Raw genomic sequence first — 17878 nt, 5'->3', positions numbered from 1 at the left:
AACATGGACCATGATGGGTTCCAGCACAAAAGGATTGAAAGACTCTTTGTTAGGCCTGCATAATTTTGTGTATACTGTATGTTGTATATGTACCAGTTATTTATATACATATTTTCAATAAATTGATTGTCCCTGAAGTTGGTCGACCGTGTCCCTTCCCCACTCCTTTTTTCTGGTTTACATTTTCACACATGGGGTTGTGCGTTTCCCTTTTTTGTAGGATACCTCACTGCTAACTTTTACTTTGTTGCTTAAAGAAGTTAGACATCCACTTTTTTCTTTTGAAGAACAGAAAAATTAAAAAGTTGATGATGTGCCAAAATAATGCAGCTCAAAACAAAGCCAAAGCATGGGCTCATGTTCTGTTGGGAGCAAAAACATGTGGTGCAATATATTTTATCCTAATTGCAATAAATGTCATCTGATATGTTTTGCCAAAACTACCTAACAAACCAATCAAAAAAACAAAAGAATCAGGGACTCCTATCAAAAAGGGAGAAAAATCCTCAGTGTTGCACTAACATTTGTAGAGGAATTTATTCCACCTCCACTCATGGCAACTCATGTCTGATACTTATGTTGTCAGAAGGAGTGAACACACCACTGGTTAAAAAAAACAAACAAACCTCCCTTTCAACTTTCAAACCTGTATTAATTGTCATTTAATTTATCTTTTAATTCAGTCAGTTCATACAACGTGCAAATCACACTGTCAATGCAGAAAATGAATCCACTCATCTCATTGTTTTGGCCAATTAAACTCAGCAAAATAAGCTAACACTCTAAACACTCCTGACTGATCAATCTCACAAAGTGGCTTTCCCGGGACTTTGTTCGAGGAAAGACATTGATCACTATATAAACCACTAATAACTCCTAAAAATAGGCTAATGCTAGATTGAGTCTATCTCTACAGAAGATTTTATTAGAGACTATGGATCTCAAGTGCCCGAGGCAGCAAAAAAAAGTATATGCAATCGCAAAATATCAATTCCCTGAAGAAGCTCTTTTCATAAGATTAGAGCGAAATAGAGGTCTTCCGTCTTATCAATTCTGGATGGCCGGGTAGAGAACTACGCCCGAGCTAAGTACTATACCTTAGAAGTAAAATTCCTATATTTAAAAAAGGGGCAAAAGTATATTTATATATTTAAACACGCATAATTTATACAAAAGCTATTTTAAGATGAGCCCATAGAGCTTTGGATGTTGAGCGGCACTACGAGGGCCTAGGTCGTTTAGAAATACGGACAAAACCCATTTTTATTTTTGGTGCTTGGACGTTTCTGAGAAATATTCGTCCAAGTGCTGACTTAGGCTGGTTTTCGGACGTTTTTCTCTTTCGATTATGAGCCCCATAGTCTCTAATAAAATCTTCTGTAGAGATAGACTCAATTAACCTATTTTTAGGAGTTATTAGTGTGTTACACTTGAAAAAAAACAGATTGATTATTTTCACTATATAAATCAAGCATGTGCAACTGGTACATTATGACTTTGGCATTACCCTGAAGATCTTGTTTCCATATTTGCACACTTTGACTTCCTCTCCAGGCACATATAAAACACAGTCATCACAACAAGCATCTTTGTTCTTAATGCAGGCTCCAGGCAGTGAACATCTCTTTTTGCATACTACTGTGGAGTCCTGTGTGAAAGGTCAAAAATATAGTATTGAAATGCAAAGTATAGGGTTATTTGGGGATTATTCTATGAGGGCAAAATAGGCTCCAATGTGTCAATATGATATAGCCTAGCAAATGCAGAAAAAAAAAAATCATGGCTAAAATGTACTTGAGCACAAAACAACAAGTAGACCAAATGAGGATGAATAAATTTATTGAAAATGCTCCCAGGAGCAGCGTCCAACATGTTTCGCCTGTGAAGCTTCTTCAGAGGCATATAACTAACTGAAGTGTACACTGGACACCAGCTTTTGTTACTTTTAGTGGCAAAAGCAGTTTTTAACTTCAGTTAGTTATATGCCCCCGAAGAAACCGCTTGGGAGCAGGTATAAATGTATATATGCAAAGGACAGAAAACCAATGGAAACAACCCCTCCCCCCCCAAAAAAAAGAAAAAAAATCAAATATAAAAACTTTTTATTATAAACATAATTTGATGTACAGTGGTTGGTGGTAGACTCGACACGGACTGTGTTTCAGCACAATAGCCTTTGTCAGGAGTCCCATACCAATGTTTTTCATCCAGATTTTATGTATCTGAACTGCTATCTGTATTTTTCTTAAAATATTCAATAAAAATCATTGAACAAAAAAAAAAAAAAAAAGGAGTCCCATAAACAACCAATAAAGGTGACAAAAACCAAAGAGGGAATACAAGCAATCTGCTTCTATATAGCAACAGATGAATCACCAAGTGGGCAAAGGTAACTAGGGTCACCAGACATTAAAAAAAAAAGGTTTTAATGAATTCTGTTACAGGAAACAATTTGTAATACAACAGTCCAAACTCCATCCTTTTTATGTGAAAAAATAAAGTTACAGAAGTTCAAATATGAAACTTTTGCAGACTGCTTATGGATCCATGAAAATTAAGCCCACTCTCAAGGAGACGGACCCCCCCCCCAACATAAACACACATACTATAAAGGAAAGCAGGCACCTATTTTTCTTTATAGAATAGGCTCTTTCCACCCGCCCTCTGGGCCCCTAATTATATACACTTGTTATAGAATTGCTGTTCATGGGCCATCTAACACATATTCAGAAATTTCATCTTTATTTTCTGTGTCTCACAACACAGACCTGGAAAAGTCCATGCCTCATAACCTAAGAATAAGGCCTCGGGAACAATCACAAAATAGAGTCACAATCTTGAGGAAAAATAAAAGAAATCTCTTAACATCTTCATCTTTTGAATTTTTTTCAAGCTCAAACTATCCAAACAAATATTCACTGGGGAGGAAGGAAGAATTTGGCAGCATGTACTACTAGAGATATGGAGGACAGCTGTACTGAGATCCCTCGGGGATATATTGCTACTTCCCTGTTGTGATACATCCTTCTGCACCTTTGGCCTATATAAAGCAACCCATGCTGCAGAGGTGTGTGGGAGGAAGGAAGTGGTTTGGTGACAACTGCTAACAGAGGTCTGAAGGAGAGCTGTGCTGATTTCCCATCAGCGTGTATTCCTGATCCTCTGTTGTGATGCCATCATCCTGCAGCTTAGACCTTTTATAAAACAACTTGTGCTGCAGCATGTGATATATTGTAATATCATTCTAGAAGCTGATAAATTGTGACATCATTACTGAAGCTCATGAATTATATCAACATTATAGAAGCTCATAAATTGTACCTAATGTGTAGTAACGCCACTACTGAAGCTCAAGTATCATAACACCATCAAAGAGGCTCATGTAAACTGCTGAGTTGACTACCCAGTCATTAGTAGTGGTATAAACGCTCTCAATAAACAATGTGGCCTTAGACACATGCCCAAAGAGGAACACACCCCTTTAGAGTCTATTCAGAGCAACTGGGGAGCTCATAGGATTTCTCCATGGGGTTAGCATTTGTTGTACAAAGGAAATACAATGATAACTTTTTTATTGGGCTAACTCAATGCATTTTTTATTAGCTTTCGATGGTAACCCTTGCTCTTCAGATCAGAAATAATTAAATGTTACCCTGATAGGAAAAAAGAAGATCAGGCCTAAGGCCCCAGTTGTTTCTTCTCCCATGCTAAGAGGCCCTATGAATAAACATGGCAGAATATTGGATTCTGGTTGTGGTGGGGCATAGTCTCCTTCCTCTGTTGAAGGTATATCCCTCAGCTCTGGTGACATAACTTCTTTATCCTCGATGGCCTTTGTGAATATCTTTTGATGTTATGCTGGCCATGGTCCTTCCCCCTGGAGGACACTGCCATCAGGGCCAGTGGTGCCTAAAGTTATTACAACAGCACCAGGGTCTACAGTTATTCCTTTGAATTCTAAATCTAATCAAGATATCTCCCTCTTAGACAAGGGTTTACCCCCTCCTTGTTTTTAGGTTTGCTTCTCTGAACTAGGCTCTCAAAACTGTATGGCTATTTTTAGCTATTCTGTAATCTGCATGTTGTTTTAGATTATTTAATTAGTAATTTTTCAAATTTGCATTTTGCATTTCTTAGTTTTTCATTATTTTTTTTTCTTTAATATTTTTAGGGCTGCACATTGATTAAAATTTGTAATCTTGATTAACTGTGCAATTAAAAGATATGTTATTTATTTATTTTTCCCCACTGCAGCTCCTTGTGACTCTGGGCAATTGAGGGCTAAGGGAATGGCCCAGAGTCTTAAGAAGCTGCAATGGGAAAGAAGATAAATAAATAAATAACATACCTTTAATCGCACAATTAATCACAATTACATTTTTAATCAAAATATAGCCCTACTATTTTTTTTTATTTGGCTTACTTTTGATTTCATACTTCCTTTCATTCTTTGAAGTGGACTTGTGAATAATTATATAGTGATTCTTTTCTTATTTTTCTTTAAGATCTCCATATCTTGTTACTTATTATTGAAAAGAATTTTCAGAATCTTAATAAAATAAATAAATAAATATTCACCATTGTCCCTTCAGAACATTATCCTACAGGCTTCTTCCAGAAAGTTATATAAAATATATTAGTAGCGGGAATGGCTTCTTCTGATACCCTTAAAATATTAGCACACATAAGAACATAAGCAGTACCTCTGCTGGATCAGACCTGATGCCTAGCAGTCTGCTCACGCTGCGGGCCATCAGGTTCAGGACCTGTATAGTAATCTTCTATCTATACCCTTCTATCCCCTTTTCCTTCAGTAAATTATCTAATCCTTTCTTGAACCCCAATACCATACTCTGTCCTATCACACCCTCTGGGAGCGCATTCCAGGTGTCCACCACCCTTTGGGTGATGAACTTCCTAGCATTGGTTCTGAATCTATCCCTTCTTAATTTTTCCGAATACCATCTCGTTCTTGTAGTTTTCAAAAGTTCGAAGAATCTGACACTCTCCACTTTCTCTATACCTTTCATGATCTTGTAAGTCTCTATCATGTCCCCTCTAAGTCTCCGCTTTTCCAGGGAAAAGAGCCCCAGTTTTTCTAATCTTTCAGCATAGGAAAGGTTTTCCATACCTTTTATCAGTCGTGCCACTCTTTTCTGAACCCTCTCGAGTATTGCCATATCCTTCTTAAGGTACGGAGACCAATACTGGACACAGTACTCCAGATGCGGGCGCACCATCGCCCGATACAACGGCAGGATAACTTCTTTCGTTCTGGCTGTAATACCTTTCTTGATTATACCTAGCGTTCTTTTCGCCTTCTTAGTGGCCGCTGCGCACTGTGCTGACGGCTTCATTGTCTTGTCCACTATTACCTCCAAGTCCTTTTCTAGGGTACTTTCACCCATTACCATCCCTCCCATCCAGTGGCATACCTAGCATATGTGACACCCGGGGTCCATCATTTTTTGACACCTCCCATCTGTACGAAAAACATGATTTTTAGTAACAAGCCACACGTCACACATGAGTACCTAGGAAAAGGCAGCATCTTACATACTGCAGTGAGCAGTAGAACATCAATATACCCACTGTAAAACTAAACAAGCCAGACTAGTACAGATCAATCCTATAACGTCAATCCTAACAGAAAACCATGTGTTTCAAACACACAGAACACAGAAAACACCTTCACCTAGTATAGAATATGTCATCATAAACTAACCCCTCCCCCTTTTACAAAACTGTAGTGTGGATTTCAGCCATGGTGGTAACAGTTCTGATGCTCATAGAATTCTGAGCATCAGAGTGCTACCACCACGTCTGGCGTTAAAAAACGCTCCACAGTTTTGTAAAAGGAGGGATAAAATAGAAATATATAGACAAAGGTTAAATTGAACCAGCAAGAAGCTGGACTCTGCATACAATGCAACACCACAGAAACAGAGACACATGTCTCCTAAAGCAATAAATAAATAGAAAATTTTTGTTCTACTTTTGTCTTCTCTGGTTTCTGCTTTCCTCATCTTCTTGTTACTCTCTTCCTTCCATCCACTGCTGCCGTCTCTCTGCCCCTATATAGCATTTCTCTCCTTCTATGCCCCTTCCAGAAACTGTATGCCTCCCCCTTCCATCTCTCCTTTCACCCCCATTGGTCTGGCATCTCTCTACTCTCCTTCCCTCTCCTACACCTCTCTTCTACATTCCCTTTCTTCCCTCATTTTCCTTTTCAATTTATTTTCTGCATCCATCTAGATTACGTTCTTACTACCTCTCATCAATTTTCTTTTTTACTGTCTACCTACAGCTCGTCACCTCTTTCCCTTATCCCCTCCAGTATTTCCCTAACTCAATCCTTTTCCCCCCATCATGTGCCCTCCTTTTATTTATCCCCTCCTTCCATCATGTGCCCTCTTTCTCTACCCCATCCAGCATATGTCCTTTTTCTTTATCTCTCCTTCCATCCAGTATGTGTTCTCTTTCTCCATTTCCATTCAGCATTTGCTCTCCCTTCTCCCCACTTCCATCATCTGTCCTCTTCTCTCTCCCCATTTCCATTATTTGCCCCTTCTCCCCACTTCCATCATCTGCTCTCTTCTCTCTCCTCCTTCTCACCACTTCCATCATCTGCCCCCTTCTCTCAATCTCTCCATCCACCACAGGCCCATCTCTCTCCCTTCCTCTCATCTTTCTGATATTGGCAACAAGATCGGCAACACCCCCCCTGCCCCGCCCCCGCGATGACACTTAAGATTGGCAACGGGTCTCCTTCTACTCCCGGCATCAACAGAACTTCAGATCGGCAACATGGTGCTCAGTCCAAAGCTTCCCTCTGACTCAGCTTCCTGTTTCTGCCCAGACAGTTCAGTCAGAGGGAAGCTTTTGACTGAGCACCGCGTTACCAATCTGACGTGCTGTAGATGCCGGGGGTAGAAGGAGGCCCATTGCCGATCTTAAGTGTCATTGCGGGGAAGGGGGGGGCGTTGCCGATTATGAATTGCGTCGGGGGTGGCTGCCGATGCCGCTCATCGCCGTTGCAGCCCAGATGCTGCCGATGGCCCCAGGGTGCTGAGGCTGTAGCTTTAACCATTGCACCACACACTCTCATAAATACCTCTACACAAATGAGAAAAAGGGACAATGTCTGTAAAGCAGTATAACTCGTACTAATGACTGTAGAATGGGAAATAAGATTTTGTATGTAGAGGCTGTAATGGAAGAGACTGGTTTGCATTTAGTGATGATCACAGAGACATATGGCCTCTTTTACAAAGCCGCGTTAGCGGCTGCCATGCAGCAACAGCCCCAAAGCCCTTTAAATTTCTATGGGCTTCGGGGCCGTTAGCGCAGCTTTGTTAAAGAGGCCAATAGTTTACAGAGAACCATGACTGGGATATAGTTATACCAGGCTACAGGAAAGATAGGGTAGGAAGAAAGGAAGGGGGAGTGGCATTATATGTATGTTAAACATAACATTAATAGGTAAACCAAAGAAGGAGTGGGGAAGGGACTGAACACATCAACCTTAAGGAACAAATACAATTTTATTATAAGCAAAAATAACATAAAATCATAACATAAATGTAAAACCAAGCCTTACAAAAAGTCCAAGTCCCTCTTCCATCCAGCCTTTAAGCCTTGTCAATTGATGAGTTTTTCAATGAGCGCTATCTACTGGGCCAATCCCTGAGGAAGGCTTCTCCACAGAAGCCGAAACACGAACCGTGTTGGTTCCACAAAATTCAGAAGACTTGGACTTTTTATAAGGCTTTGTTTTACATATATGATATGATTTTTTTTGTTATTTTTGCTTATAATAAAACTGTATTTGCTCCTTAAGGTTGATGTGTTCAGTCCCTTCCCCATTCCTTTGGTTTGCAGGACTTACAGGATAAGGGAGAGGTATTGCGGGACAACCTGGAAAGAGGGAATGGAAAATGTATTTACATTTGTGTGATATGCAGGTCTCCTTCATTGACAGGAGAAATGGACAGCGATTTAATTGAAGACATTCAAAATATAGCTGTGAAAGAGGAAGTACTACTAATAGGTAATTTTAATATACTAGATATTGATTGGGGTATCTCTGCTGTGTGGTAATGGTAATGATGCTTAAATTCCGCCAACTCCTTGGTACCAGGATCAAAATGGGTAACAAAACATTACAATATATGTGAAAAAGAAATTTAATGGAAGAACTTTTCAAACAAGTTTTCAAAGATTTAAAGGGTGGGAGGGAGGGGGGAGGGGTTTGCATTGGAATTGATTCGGGGATTTTTTAGCTAGTTTCTTGTGGATATTTATTTTCTTGATTATTAGGTGGAAGGGTGGGGGAAAATAATTGCTTATTAATATCTATAAGTTTATTGTGCTTTATTTGTAATATTATATGTACATGAATTATTTGTATGAATTATTTGCATGCATAATTGTAGTTTGAAAATTTAATAAAGATTAAAAAAACAAAAAGGTTTTCAAAGATTTACAAAACAGCAGGTCATATGAAGTAGTTCTCAACTCAATTGGCAGAAAACAGCAAGTCATAACTGCCTGATACAGAAATGATGTAGTCACAGATTTTTATACACCAAATGAGAATCTTTAGCTTGTGAGGTCAACAGAGACAGAGGGAATGAAAATAAAGAAATTAGATATTCAGGACAAATTCCTGCAAACATGTTATGAATCCAGTATGACAGTTTAAAAATAATATACTTACCCTACACATGCATGTCGTACAGCTGTCATATGCAAAGGTGGATTGGTTGTCATAAACATCACTGCGGAAGAGACAGCTTCCAAAAGGGAGGTCAAACACTTTTCTCTGACCTGTAAAGAAACCAAGAACACAGCAGGAAAGTGAAACAGTGCCACGTCATCCACAGCAGCAACATGAACAAGTATGGGGTATAGTTATCAACATAGGCTAATGTTAAGACATGTTACTTTATCATAAATTCATTCTATTTAGCACAGGTTCCATTTTACACAATGACATCCAGCTACTAATAACTGGGGTTAACAGTAAAATAATATACCTTAATATACCCCGTTGATAACTTCCTTCTTTAATTAAAGAAAACAGAAATGTCTCTAGAGATCGAAATCACTGCTATATGTGATATACGTGAGCCCAGTATATGACATGAAGCCATTGTGACATCACTAATGAGGTTGGCTCCTAGGCATTGATGGAATGAGGCATAATGACATCACAATATCAACCCTTGTTACCAGAGAATGAAACTCTTCACACTATGGGAGCAACTTATCATCATGGGCCTCTGTTTAGCTCATGCTATTTTAGCGCAGGTCCAATTGTATGCAATGAGACCTAGTTACAAATAACTGAGGTTAACAGTAAAATAGCATGTCTTATCTGAAGCTCACATTGATATAACTATGCCCCTATGTCCCACATGATAACACCATTAGATACAAAAGTCCTGTCACTTTCTGCTCTTTCTTTAATTTAATACCACTTTAATATGAAGCAAAAAAGGCACATAATTTTAGCCAACAGTAATGAGATCATAACGTAATATTAATGCTATTACATATAAAATAGTAATAATAATAATAATACACTGTTCTGGGCCATTTCCAGACTTTTTTGCTTAAATTTTAGACTTTTTTAATTTAGTAATTTCAATTATACATTTCAAGTATATAGTAGATATACAAGAAAAGAATAACATTGGTGAAACATATTTTACAAGAACTATTACAAATAGAAAGCAATTAGTTCTAAAGTCCACTTCAGGGAGAGATTTGCAAGGATAAACTAAAAGTAAATAATTCCTGATGGAAATCTAATTAGCATTCTAACAATAAACATTGAGATCCACTTTCTGTTTTAATTACCCTTTTTTTCATATTCCAATAGAAATTTCTCCAAATGAGAATGATCAAAAAATATAAATTGTTTACCCTGATAATGTAAAATACATCTACAGGGAAAACACAGGAAAAAAGTTGCTCCAATATTGGATGTCAAGGCCAAGAACTGTTTCCTACGTTCCTGAGTGGCTCTTATTACATCTGGAAACATCTGAATTGGCTGCCCGCAAAAAAACAACTTTTTTATATTTAAAGTAATTCTTTAAAACTAGCAATTTATCTCTTTCTGACAAGTGGAAATTATATCTTGAGTGTCCTCTAAGAAGGCAGTGAGTTCCCCAGCTGCTAATGCTGGGGCTACATTCACCGCTCCTCTAGTTGGCATTGCTAGTGATGATGAGAGGTACATAAACTTCTAGAATATAATTGACTCAGATATTTCCAGTTTTAACTTTTCCTTAAAATATTTTCTAAGCAATATTTCAGCTGAAAGTAAAGATGAACATGGGAAATTAAAAAAGCGTAGATTGTTAACACGCAAACAATTTTCCAATTGTTCCAATTTATGAAGCAAATCAGACTATTTTTCATAGCTGAGGTACTAACTGGTCTGGATGTCGCAATTTTGAAAAGTCCGGATTCTCAGGAGGTCTGGATTTCTGATGTTCAGAATTTTAGATTTCTACTAAAATGATATTATTTGCCAGAATACGATTAGTTAGGATAACCTTTTCACTATCCTATATTTATCTGCCTATTTAGCCATTATTTGACCAAATACAGAAATTGGGCATCGAGCTTTAACATAACAAATAATAAAAGATGCTACATGAAATCAGAGATCGTGTTTATTTCAATAAGATTTAGCACAGTGGAGCCCCAGATTATTCATATTCAAATTTAAATCACTGTTCATCCAAATACAAATAATATGTTCAAGGCACTATTTGGGACCAAATCAAATCAAATACAACTATTTGGTAGAGCCCTAACTAATTATTACTTCCCTAAAATTTGCAATTAAACACCAGTTGACACTTGCCAGAAACTCCAGTACTTCATGAAGATAATTGATGATGATTTGCCAATTGCTACCAGAAGATAGAAGCAAAAGCTAATGCCTAAAGGACCTGTTATGAGTAGGTAGGAAAATCAGCCATCCCACGAATGTGCCCGGAATGACCAAAGAAGCATTCAAGGACAGAGGAGTCAGCTGTAAGTTATAATGGCAATCCTCAGCAAACCTGTACTGGAAAGGTACCAAAGAATATCCACAAATATATACACTTGGTGCATGTCTAAGCCAAAAGCCTTAGGAGAAAGCCTTGAATCCTGAAACAAGGAAATATGTTGAAATATTCAATTTCCATTTCAGTAAAAAATGGAGAGCAGAAAAGGAGCTGTGAAAGGGAGGTCATTTATGGAACTGTTTTCTGTAGAGACAGAAATCTTATAAAACAATACCAAAGATCTTCAACAATCACATGGCAGACATATGTTTCAACTCTGCTTACACCTGTAAAGACAATAATTAAAATAAAGGATTTTGGAACATCCAAAGGGAATTCATCCTATGGGAACGTGCCAAAGAGAATACAGGAATATGCCAGTTCTAAAACAATGGTTTGATAAGCAAGCTTTATTGACAGTATGTATGCATGCACCATTGTGTACATGCAAATAGCACACATATGCGTACATTATTGAGAAAGAGCATGCAGATAGTATGCTCTCTTTGTGAAAAGTGCACACTCTTTTGGAAGATTCTGTGCTTTCTGAAAATCTGGGCAACACTAACAATATCATTCCCTAACAAATAAAAGTTTTTAAAAACCCATCTCCGAGCAATATTGTATTAAAATTCCAGTAAATCAGGGGCCTAGGGCCTGGGGAAATTTTGTGCAATTCACATTGTAGGATCTAATGTGCATCCAAAATTTAACATCTAGTTAATTGCTTACTATGCATTTGTCTCCTAAAGCTATGAGTAGATTTATCAAATTTTATAGATGGGAAGGGACATGGAGAGGGAGGTGACATTCTACTTTAGAAGTTCAAGGGTTATTTATGGAGAGGGGGGCAGAGAAATAAGTGGAAACAAGGCTGTTTACAACATGATAGAAAACAAGTAGAAACTATTTAAATACCCACATGTGTAATTTTTAGAGAAATTTCCATCATTTCAGGAACTGTGAGCATGTGGCACCTCACGAGTTCCTGTGTTCATGCATCCGGAGTACATTTGAGGTAAAGCTATCAATCAGATTTACCGCTGTATCAGAATTATCACCTAGAATCCAGTTATATATCACCACTTTTCTAGCTCCATGGATAGGTACAGTATATTACCCCCTCCCCTCTGCTCCCCCCAGTGCTTTAGTCTATAATCTTGGGCTTATTTTCCATTCTCCTTCTCTGCACATAACCAAAACATTGATCAAACATGTCATTCCGTGTTCTGTAATCTCACAAAAATCTATCCCTTCCTTTCTGACTGCATGACCATACTTCTTATCCATTGTCTCATCACCTCTTATGTAGATAACTGCAATCTGCTCCTCACAGGTCTCCTACAAGAACCATCTGTCTCCATTATAGTCTATTCAAAATTCAGCTGTGGGATTTATCTTCCTGCACTGCTGGTACAATAACACCACAGACAATGGCATATAAAGACTGGAATAGCCTAGTAAAGTGGTCAATCTTATAACTGCCGCTTCATGCTGATTCCCCCACTCGCCCCACCCCATGTATTTACTTAGGGTTATAACTGCTGCTCACGTAATCCCTCTTCTCAGGTCACTACAATGGCTCTCCATTCAATTGCACATAAGTTCAAGCTCCTCCTATTCATTCTGTAGCTCCTCTTCTCTTTTCTACTGCTGATCCCGGTTCATCCGCCACACTACTCTTCCTTGTGCTTCTTCTCCTCTATCACTAAATCCTGACTCTGTACTTTCCACACTAGTTTTCTGTGTTCTTGTAACAAACATCATGATGCTTATCTCATCCTACTTAAAAAAAAAACCTCACCCTAGCTTTTCCCAATCAAGGCCATGCCAATTTCAACCATGTTAGTGAAATCAGTCTACCGCACTTTCCTGAAGTCTCTTATTTGTCCCCTCTGTGTGAGCCTTTGCTAGATCATGAGCCCAGTGGAGCAAGGAATATTAGAGCCTAAGAGGAAAGTGCTTTGTAACAGCTGCAAACTGAGGACCCAATATTCAAAATGAATTATCCAGATATTTGCAGCTAGTATCCAGATAATTCAATTTGTCGGCACTATCCCAGATATATGGATAGTGCTACTTAATGTTTATGTTTATTGAAAGCTTCTATACCACTACTAATGACTGGGGAATCAATTCAGAGCAGTTTACATGAGTTTCTGTAAAGGTGTTACAATATATGAGCTTCTGTAAAGGTGTTACAATGCAGAGTTGGCGGTTTTTTTAGATGGTTTTCAAAACAGACACATTTATACCATAGTCAATCATCCTACGTAAATACACATATAATACCAGTATTGTGTACTATGTTCATGCTAAATCCGACTTATGTGCACACATAATACCTGTATCATGTTCTATGTTGTGTTCCTAATGGGGACTAGCCAGCTATCTCCTCTATCTATCCTCACAGACCACCATGGCATGATCTGGACAGTGTTGGGGGTGGAAAAGCAGGTTGTCTTGAGATTGGCAGTATTTAGACCGCTACAGATAACTATCTGAATAAAACTAGGCTAGAAACTAGGTACTTGGAATCTATCAGGGAGAGGAGGAGTTAGTGGATGCTACGGAGGGGCAGACTGGATGGTCCATTTGGCCTTTACCTGCCATCATGTTTCTAAAAAATGCTGCCTCAACTTTATCTGGATAGCAGTCTGAATATCACTGCTTTATCTGGATATTCAGTACCTCTCACAGTCGAGACAGAGAGTCTGAATATCTGGATTATCTTTAAAAGCCACGGCCAGTATTTTTTTTAAAATGCCAATGATGGATTTTAAATATTAACCAGTGAATAACTTGCAAAAGATATGACTGAATATCAAATGGTTTTATCTGTTTAAACAAGGTACCTTTGCACTGTACATACATCAGTGTGTAAACCAGGTGTGTAAACCGACCCTGCCCTGGGGACTCCACAATCAGCCAGCTTTTCAGTGATGAATATGCATACATTCAATTTGCATAGTTTGGAGGCCTGGTGCCTATGATTGATCTGTTTCATATTCTTGCGGGTACTTTGAAAATCTGAGTGGCTGTGGGGTCCCCAGAACAGGTTTGGGAAGTCCTGACATAACAAGCTCCCTATCTTTGAGTCATTACAACATCAACCAATTTACCATTGTCCCTGTATAAGATTATTTTGGAATTCAATTTGGAATCAAGTAAATTGTCTATTAGAAAACCATGGTGCATTATCCTATGATACTATTCTGTTTGGCATGGTTATGAGGAAAAAAAGTCAAAAATCAGCACATAATAACAAACTATTATTAATCTTGACTGGGGTTGCTATTCAGCATATCACCAATAACTGGAAAAATTATACTAATCTTAATTATACATTTTGGTGGAATTTGGTATGCCATATTTTTAAGATGGAAAGAGCAATTGCAATACAGAAAGGGAACTATAATAATTTTATAAAGATCTGGGGGCCATTGGAACGATATTGTAAGGAGTAAACATCATTTTCCTTGGATGAATATATGTACACATTGGGGGGGTGGGAGGGAGTTTTTCTGGAAATTTCACTATATTATGTGTTTATATTATATTTATGATATAATTGATTATAATATTTGAAAGAAGGTGGGTGGGACGAGATATAATTTTTATGTTTGTAGAATTATATGAGAATTACAAGTGTTATTGTTGTTACTAATGATATATTCCTGTACGCTTGCTGTAATGAATACAGAATATTTAAAAAAAACCAACATCAACAAAGACAGTCACAACAATTATTTGGCAATATTCCACAATTATGTGTGTATTTACTTTACATATTATCTTGGTATTTTCCATAGAACCCATACAAACATGCTTGAAGTACGAAAAGCGACCCATGAACTCCAGGTATTCACCGACAGATTCATAACGTGCACTGCTTTCCCCGTTCCCCCACTCTCCTCCCCCTTTCTCTCCCCCAACATGCAAATGAGAAATCCTGGGCACCGCGCACTCGCCTGTTAAAATAGCCACTCACCTAAACATTTGGGACAACACTGTCCGGTGGGGATGTGACTGAGATGCTGGGGACATGACAGAATGGGGCAGACTTCTCTTATGCACTGTGTCCTGCCTCCCTAAAGGAAAATAGGCTCAGTTAGCAACATAAGAGAGGAAAGGGCAGACAGAAAGAACTACAGAAGCCCTGACCCTTCCCTAGTCAGACGCAACCATTTAGACAGAGCCAGCTGCACTGCTTGTATTTCAGTAACTTATGTGATTAGCACTATATGATACGTGCACAACTCTGACACATTCTGCACTACCTGCTTCACATAGATATCCATAAAGTGCAATTTCTTTCTGGAACTAAAACACATACATTGTGGGTCCATGACTAGAGTTAGGTCCCTTGCTAGAATTAATGGATATTCTAGTTATCCAGTGCAGGTTCTAACAAGGTGCCTAAAAAATGAAATGGCTACTTAGATTGTGAGAACGAAGAAACAAGAAGCACTGTGGGGTGGTCTACGCCCAAATGGCAGTCCAGAAAAGGACTGGTTAGGTTGCAAAGGTTGGACAGGTCTAAGTCTAATAGATGCTGGAACTGTCATCTTGATATAGGGACACTGGATCATTTGCTATATTATTGTCCCTTGATACTCAAATTCTGGAAATCCATTTGGGGTCAAATTATTACGATTATTGGAAGTTCCAATATCACTATCATATGATATAATATTATTTGGAATGATACTATTACCCAAGAAACCAATTAATGCAAATCAGAATAAATTGTTCCTCATCATGACAGGAGTAGCCATGCAGCTGGTAATGAAAAATTGGAAAAGTTGGGATAACTTAAATTATAATTTCTGGTGGGAATCCTTATGTCAGGTTTATAAGTTTGAAAACATTAATTCTATGCAAAGGGGACACCATAGTAAATTCAAGGAAATTTGGGGTCCTTTAACAAAATATTGTTAGTTATGAATTATTAATATTATATCCCTTTGATTCATGAAAGATTGTTATACACATCCAGGAGGTGATGGGGGGAGGGTTTTAATAGCTGTATAATATTTGTTGGAATAGAGTGCAGTATGTTATATTACTTGATTGTTCATATGTATGCACTATGTATTCGATTTAAAATGAATAAAGAAATTTTTTAAAAAAAGGACCGTACCACAAAAGTCAATGGGTGAAGAAAGCAAAATGTGGAACCAAGTCCTAGCCTTTCAGGAATTAAAATATCAACGTTTATTGCTGTTGATATTTTAACTCCTGAAAGTCCAGAACTTGGTTCCACTTTTTGTTTTCTTCATACTTAGATTGTGAGTCCATTAGGGACAGAGAAAGTACCAGTATTATGTATAACATACAAACTTATTTGGTTGTACCACAGAAAGGCAGCATATCAAATGCATTACAATATATATGTTACCCACATCCTTGGCAGAATGAACGCCACTTCTCCCTTTATTGATCCTTCCGACCCCCAAAGCTTTTATTGATTTCTTTGAACTTAAAATATCAGTTTTCTCTACTAGCTTTTGTTTTTCTCTCACTGCTGTTTTCAGATACCAAAAGAAATTGAAGAGACTGCATCTTAACAAAAATAACACACATATATACACACATACACACAAGAGGAATGAGTGGCCAAAACAAAATAGAGAAAATGGGAAAGGCATCTAGTTAGATATATGAGATGAAAAAGAGAAACATAGAAACATGATGGCAGATAAAGACCAAATAGCCCATCCAGTTTGCCCATTCACAGCAACCATTATCTCTTCCTTTCTCTAAGAGATCCCAGGTGCAGACAGATATGCCTTGATTCATCCTTCATAGTCTTATCTCACTTGAGAATTTGGATAAATCTAATTAAATGTAAATATAATCTTTAGAGATTATTTATGAACTGCCTTTCCATGAAGAGATTCACCCAAAGTGGTTTACAATACATTGATCAGTAATCAAATACTCTTAAGTATTTTGCCTATCTGCCCTGGCAGGCTCACAATCTAATTCTGGTACCTGGGGCAATAGAGGGTTTAAGAGCCAGATTCTTAAAACTTCACGGTAAAAACTGATGGGCCACTGTCGCAGCTGTTATTGTAGCAATTTCAAAAAGGCGAGTCATTCTTCCTAAACCTCACATGCAAATGAGGTTGGCGGAGAGTAGGGAAGATCTGCTAAATTTGTATGATGGGCACATGCGCAGAATAAATGCCCACATTTAAAAAAAAAAATCAAACATGCGCAGGAGGGATGCCCACTCCTTCCCACCGCCAAAGTCAAGCAACTCTCCTCCCCCCATGCACACAGCAGCAGGAGATATGCCCACTCCCTCCTGCCACCGGTCAAGCAACCCCCCTCCCCCAGCAGCAGGAGAGATAACCACTCTCTCCCAGCACCGAAGTCAAGCACTCCCCTCACAGCAGTAGGAGAAATGCCCACTCCCTCCCACCGCCAAGCAACACCCCCCGATGCTCCCCCTGGCAACAAGAGATGCCCACTCCCTCCCATCACCACCATCAAGCACCGCACCCCCAGCAGCGGGAATTTCTTACTCTCTCCTGCCGCCAAATACACCCCATGTGCCTCTGACGACCCCCCTCCCCTAAATGTTTTTTTGGGGGGATCCCCCTGCTATAAAATCTTTTTTTTTTGTATCATCCTTTGAAGTTCAGAAAACTGTTTTGGGAATAAAGTGTTGATATGAATTATTCCAGGAGCACAGAAAGTTTCTTTTACCAGTTCCCACTAGTACAATTTTGAAGTATAAGATTTCTCTCTATGAAGAAAGACCCAGAAAACCCTCTCATGTTCAACAGAAAGACTGCCTT

General features: G+C 38.4%; 1 protein-coding gene across 1 annotated transcript in view; it reads right to left on the bottom strand.

Moving 5' to 3' along the window:
• BMPER (BMP binding endothelial regulator) overlaps positions 1-17878 on the bottom strand; it is a 437990-nt gene that overhangs the window by 240746 nt on the left and 179366 nt on the right. Inside the window, exons 7-9 of the mRNA XM_033930598.1 lie at positions 15061-15160; positions 8720-8829; positions 1508-1648 (exon numbers count right to left, since the gene is read on the bottom strand). Of these exons, the coding sequence (XP_033786489.1) occupies positions 1508-1648; positions 8720-8829; positions 15061-15160 (351 nt within the window). The remainder of the gene's footprint in view (positions 1-1507; positions 1649-8719; positions 8830-15060; positions 15161-17878) is intronic.

This window comes from Geotrypetes seraphini, chromosome 2, assembly GCF_902459505.1.
Source record: "Geotrypetes seraphini chromosome 2, aGeoSer1.1, whole genome shotgun sequence".
Lineage (NCBI taxonomy): Eukaryota > Metazoa > Chordata > Amphibia > Gymnophiona > Dermophiidae > Geotrypetes > Geotrypetes seraphini.
The sequence above is the reverse complement of the archived record's forward strand: the minus strand, read 5'-3'. Positions and strand labels throughout refer to the sequence as shown.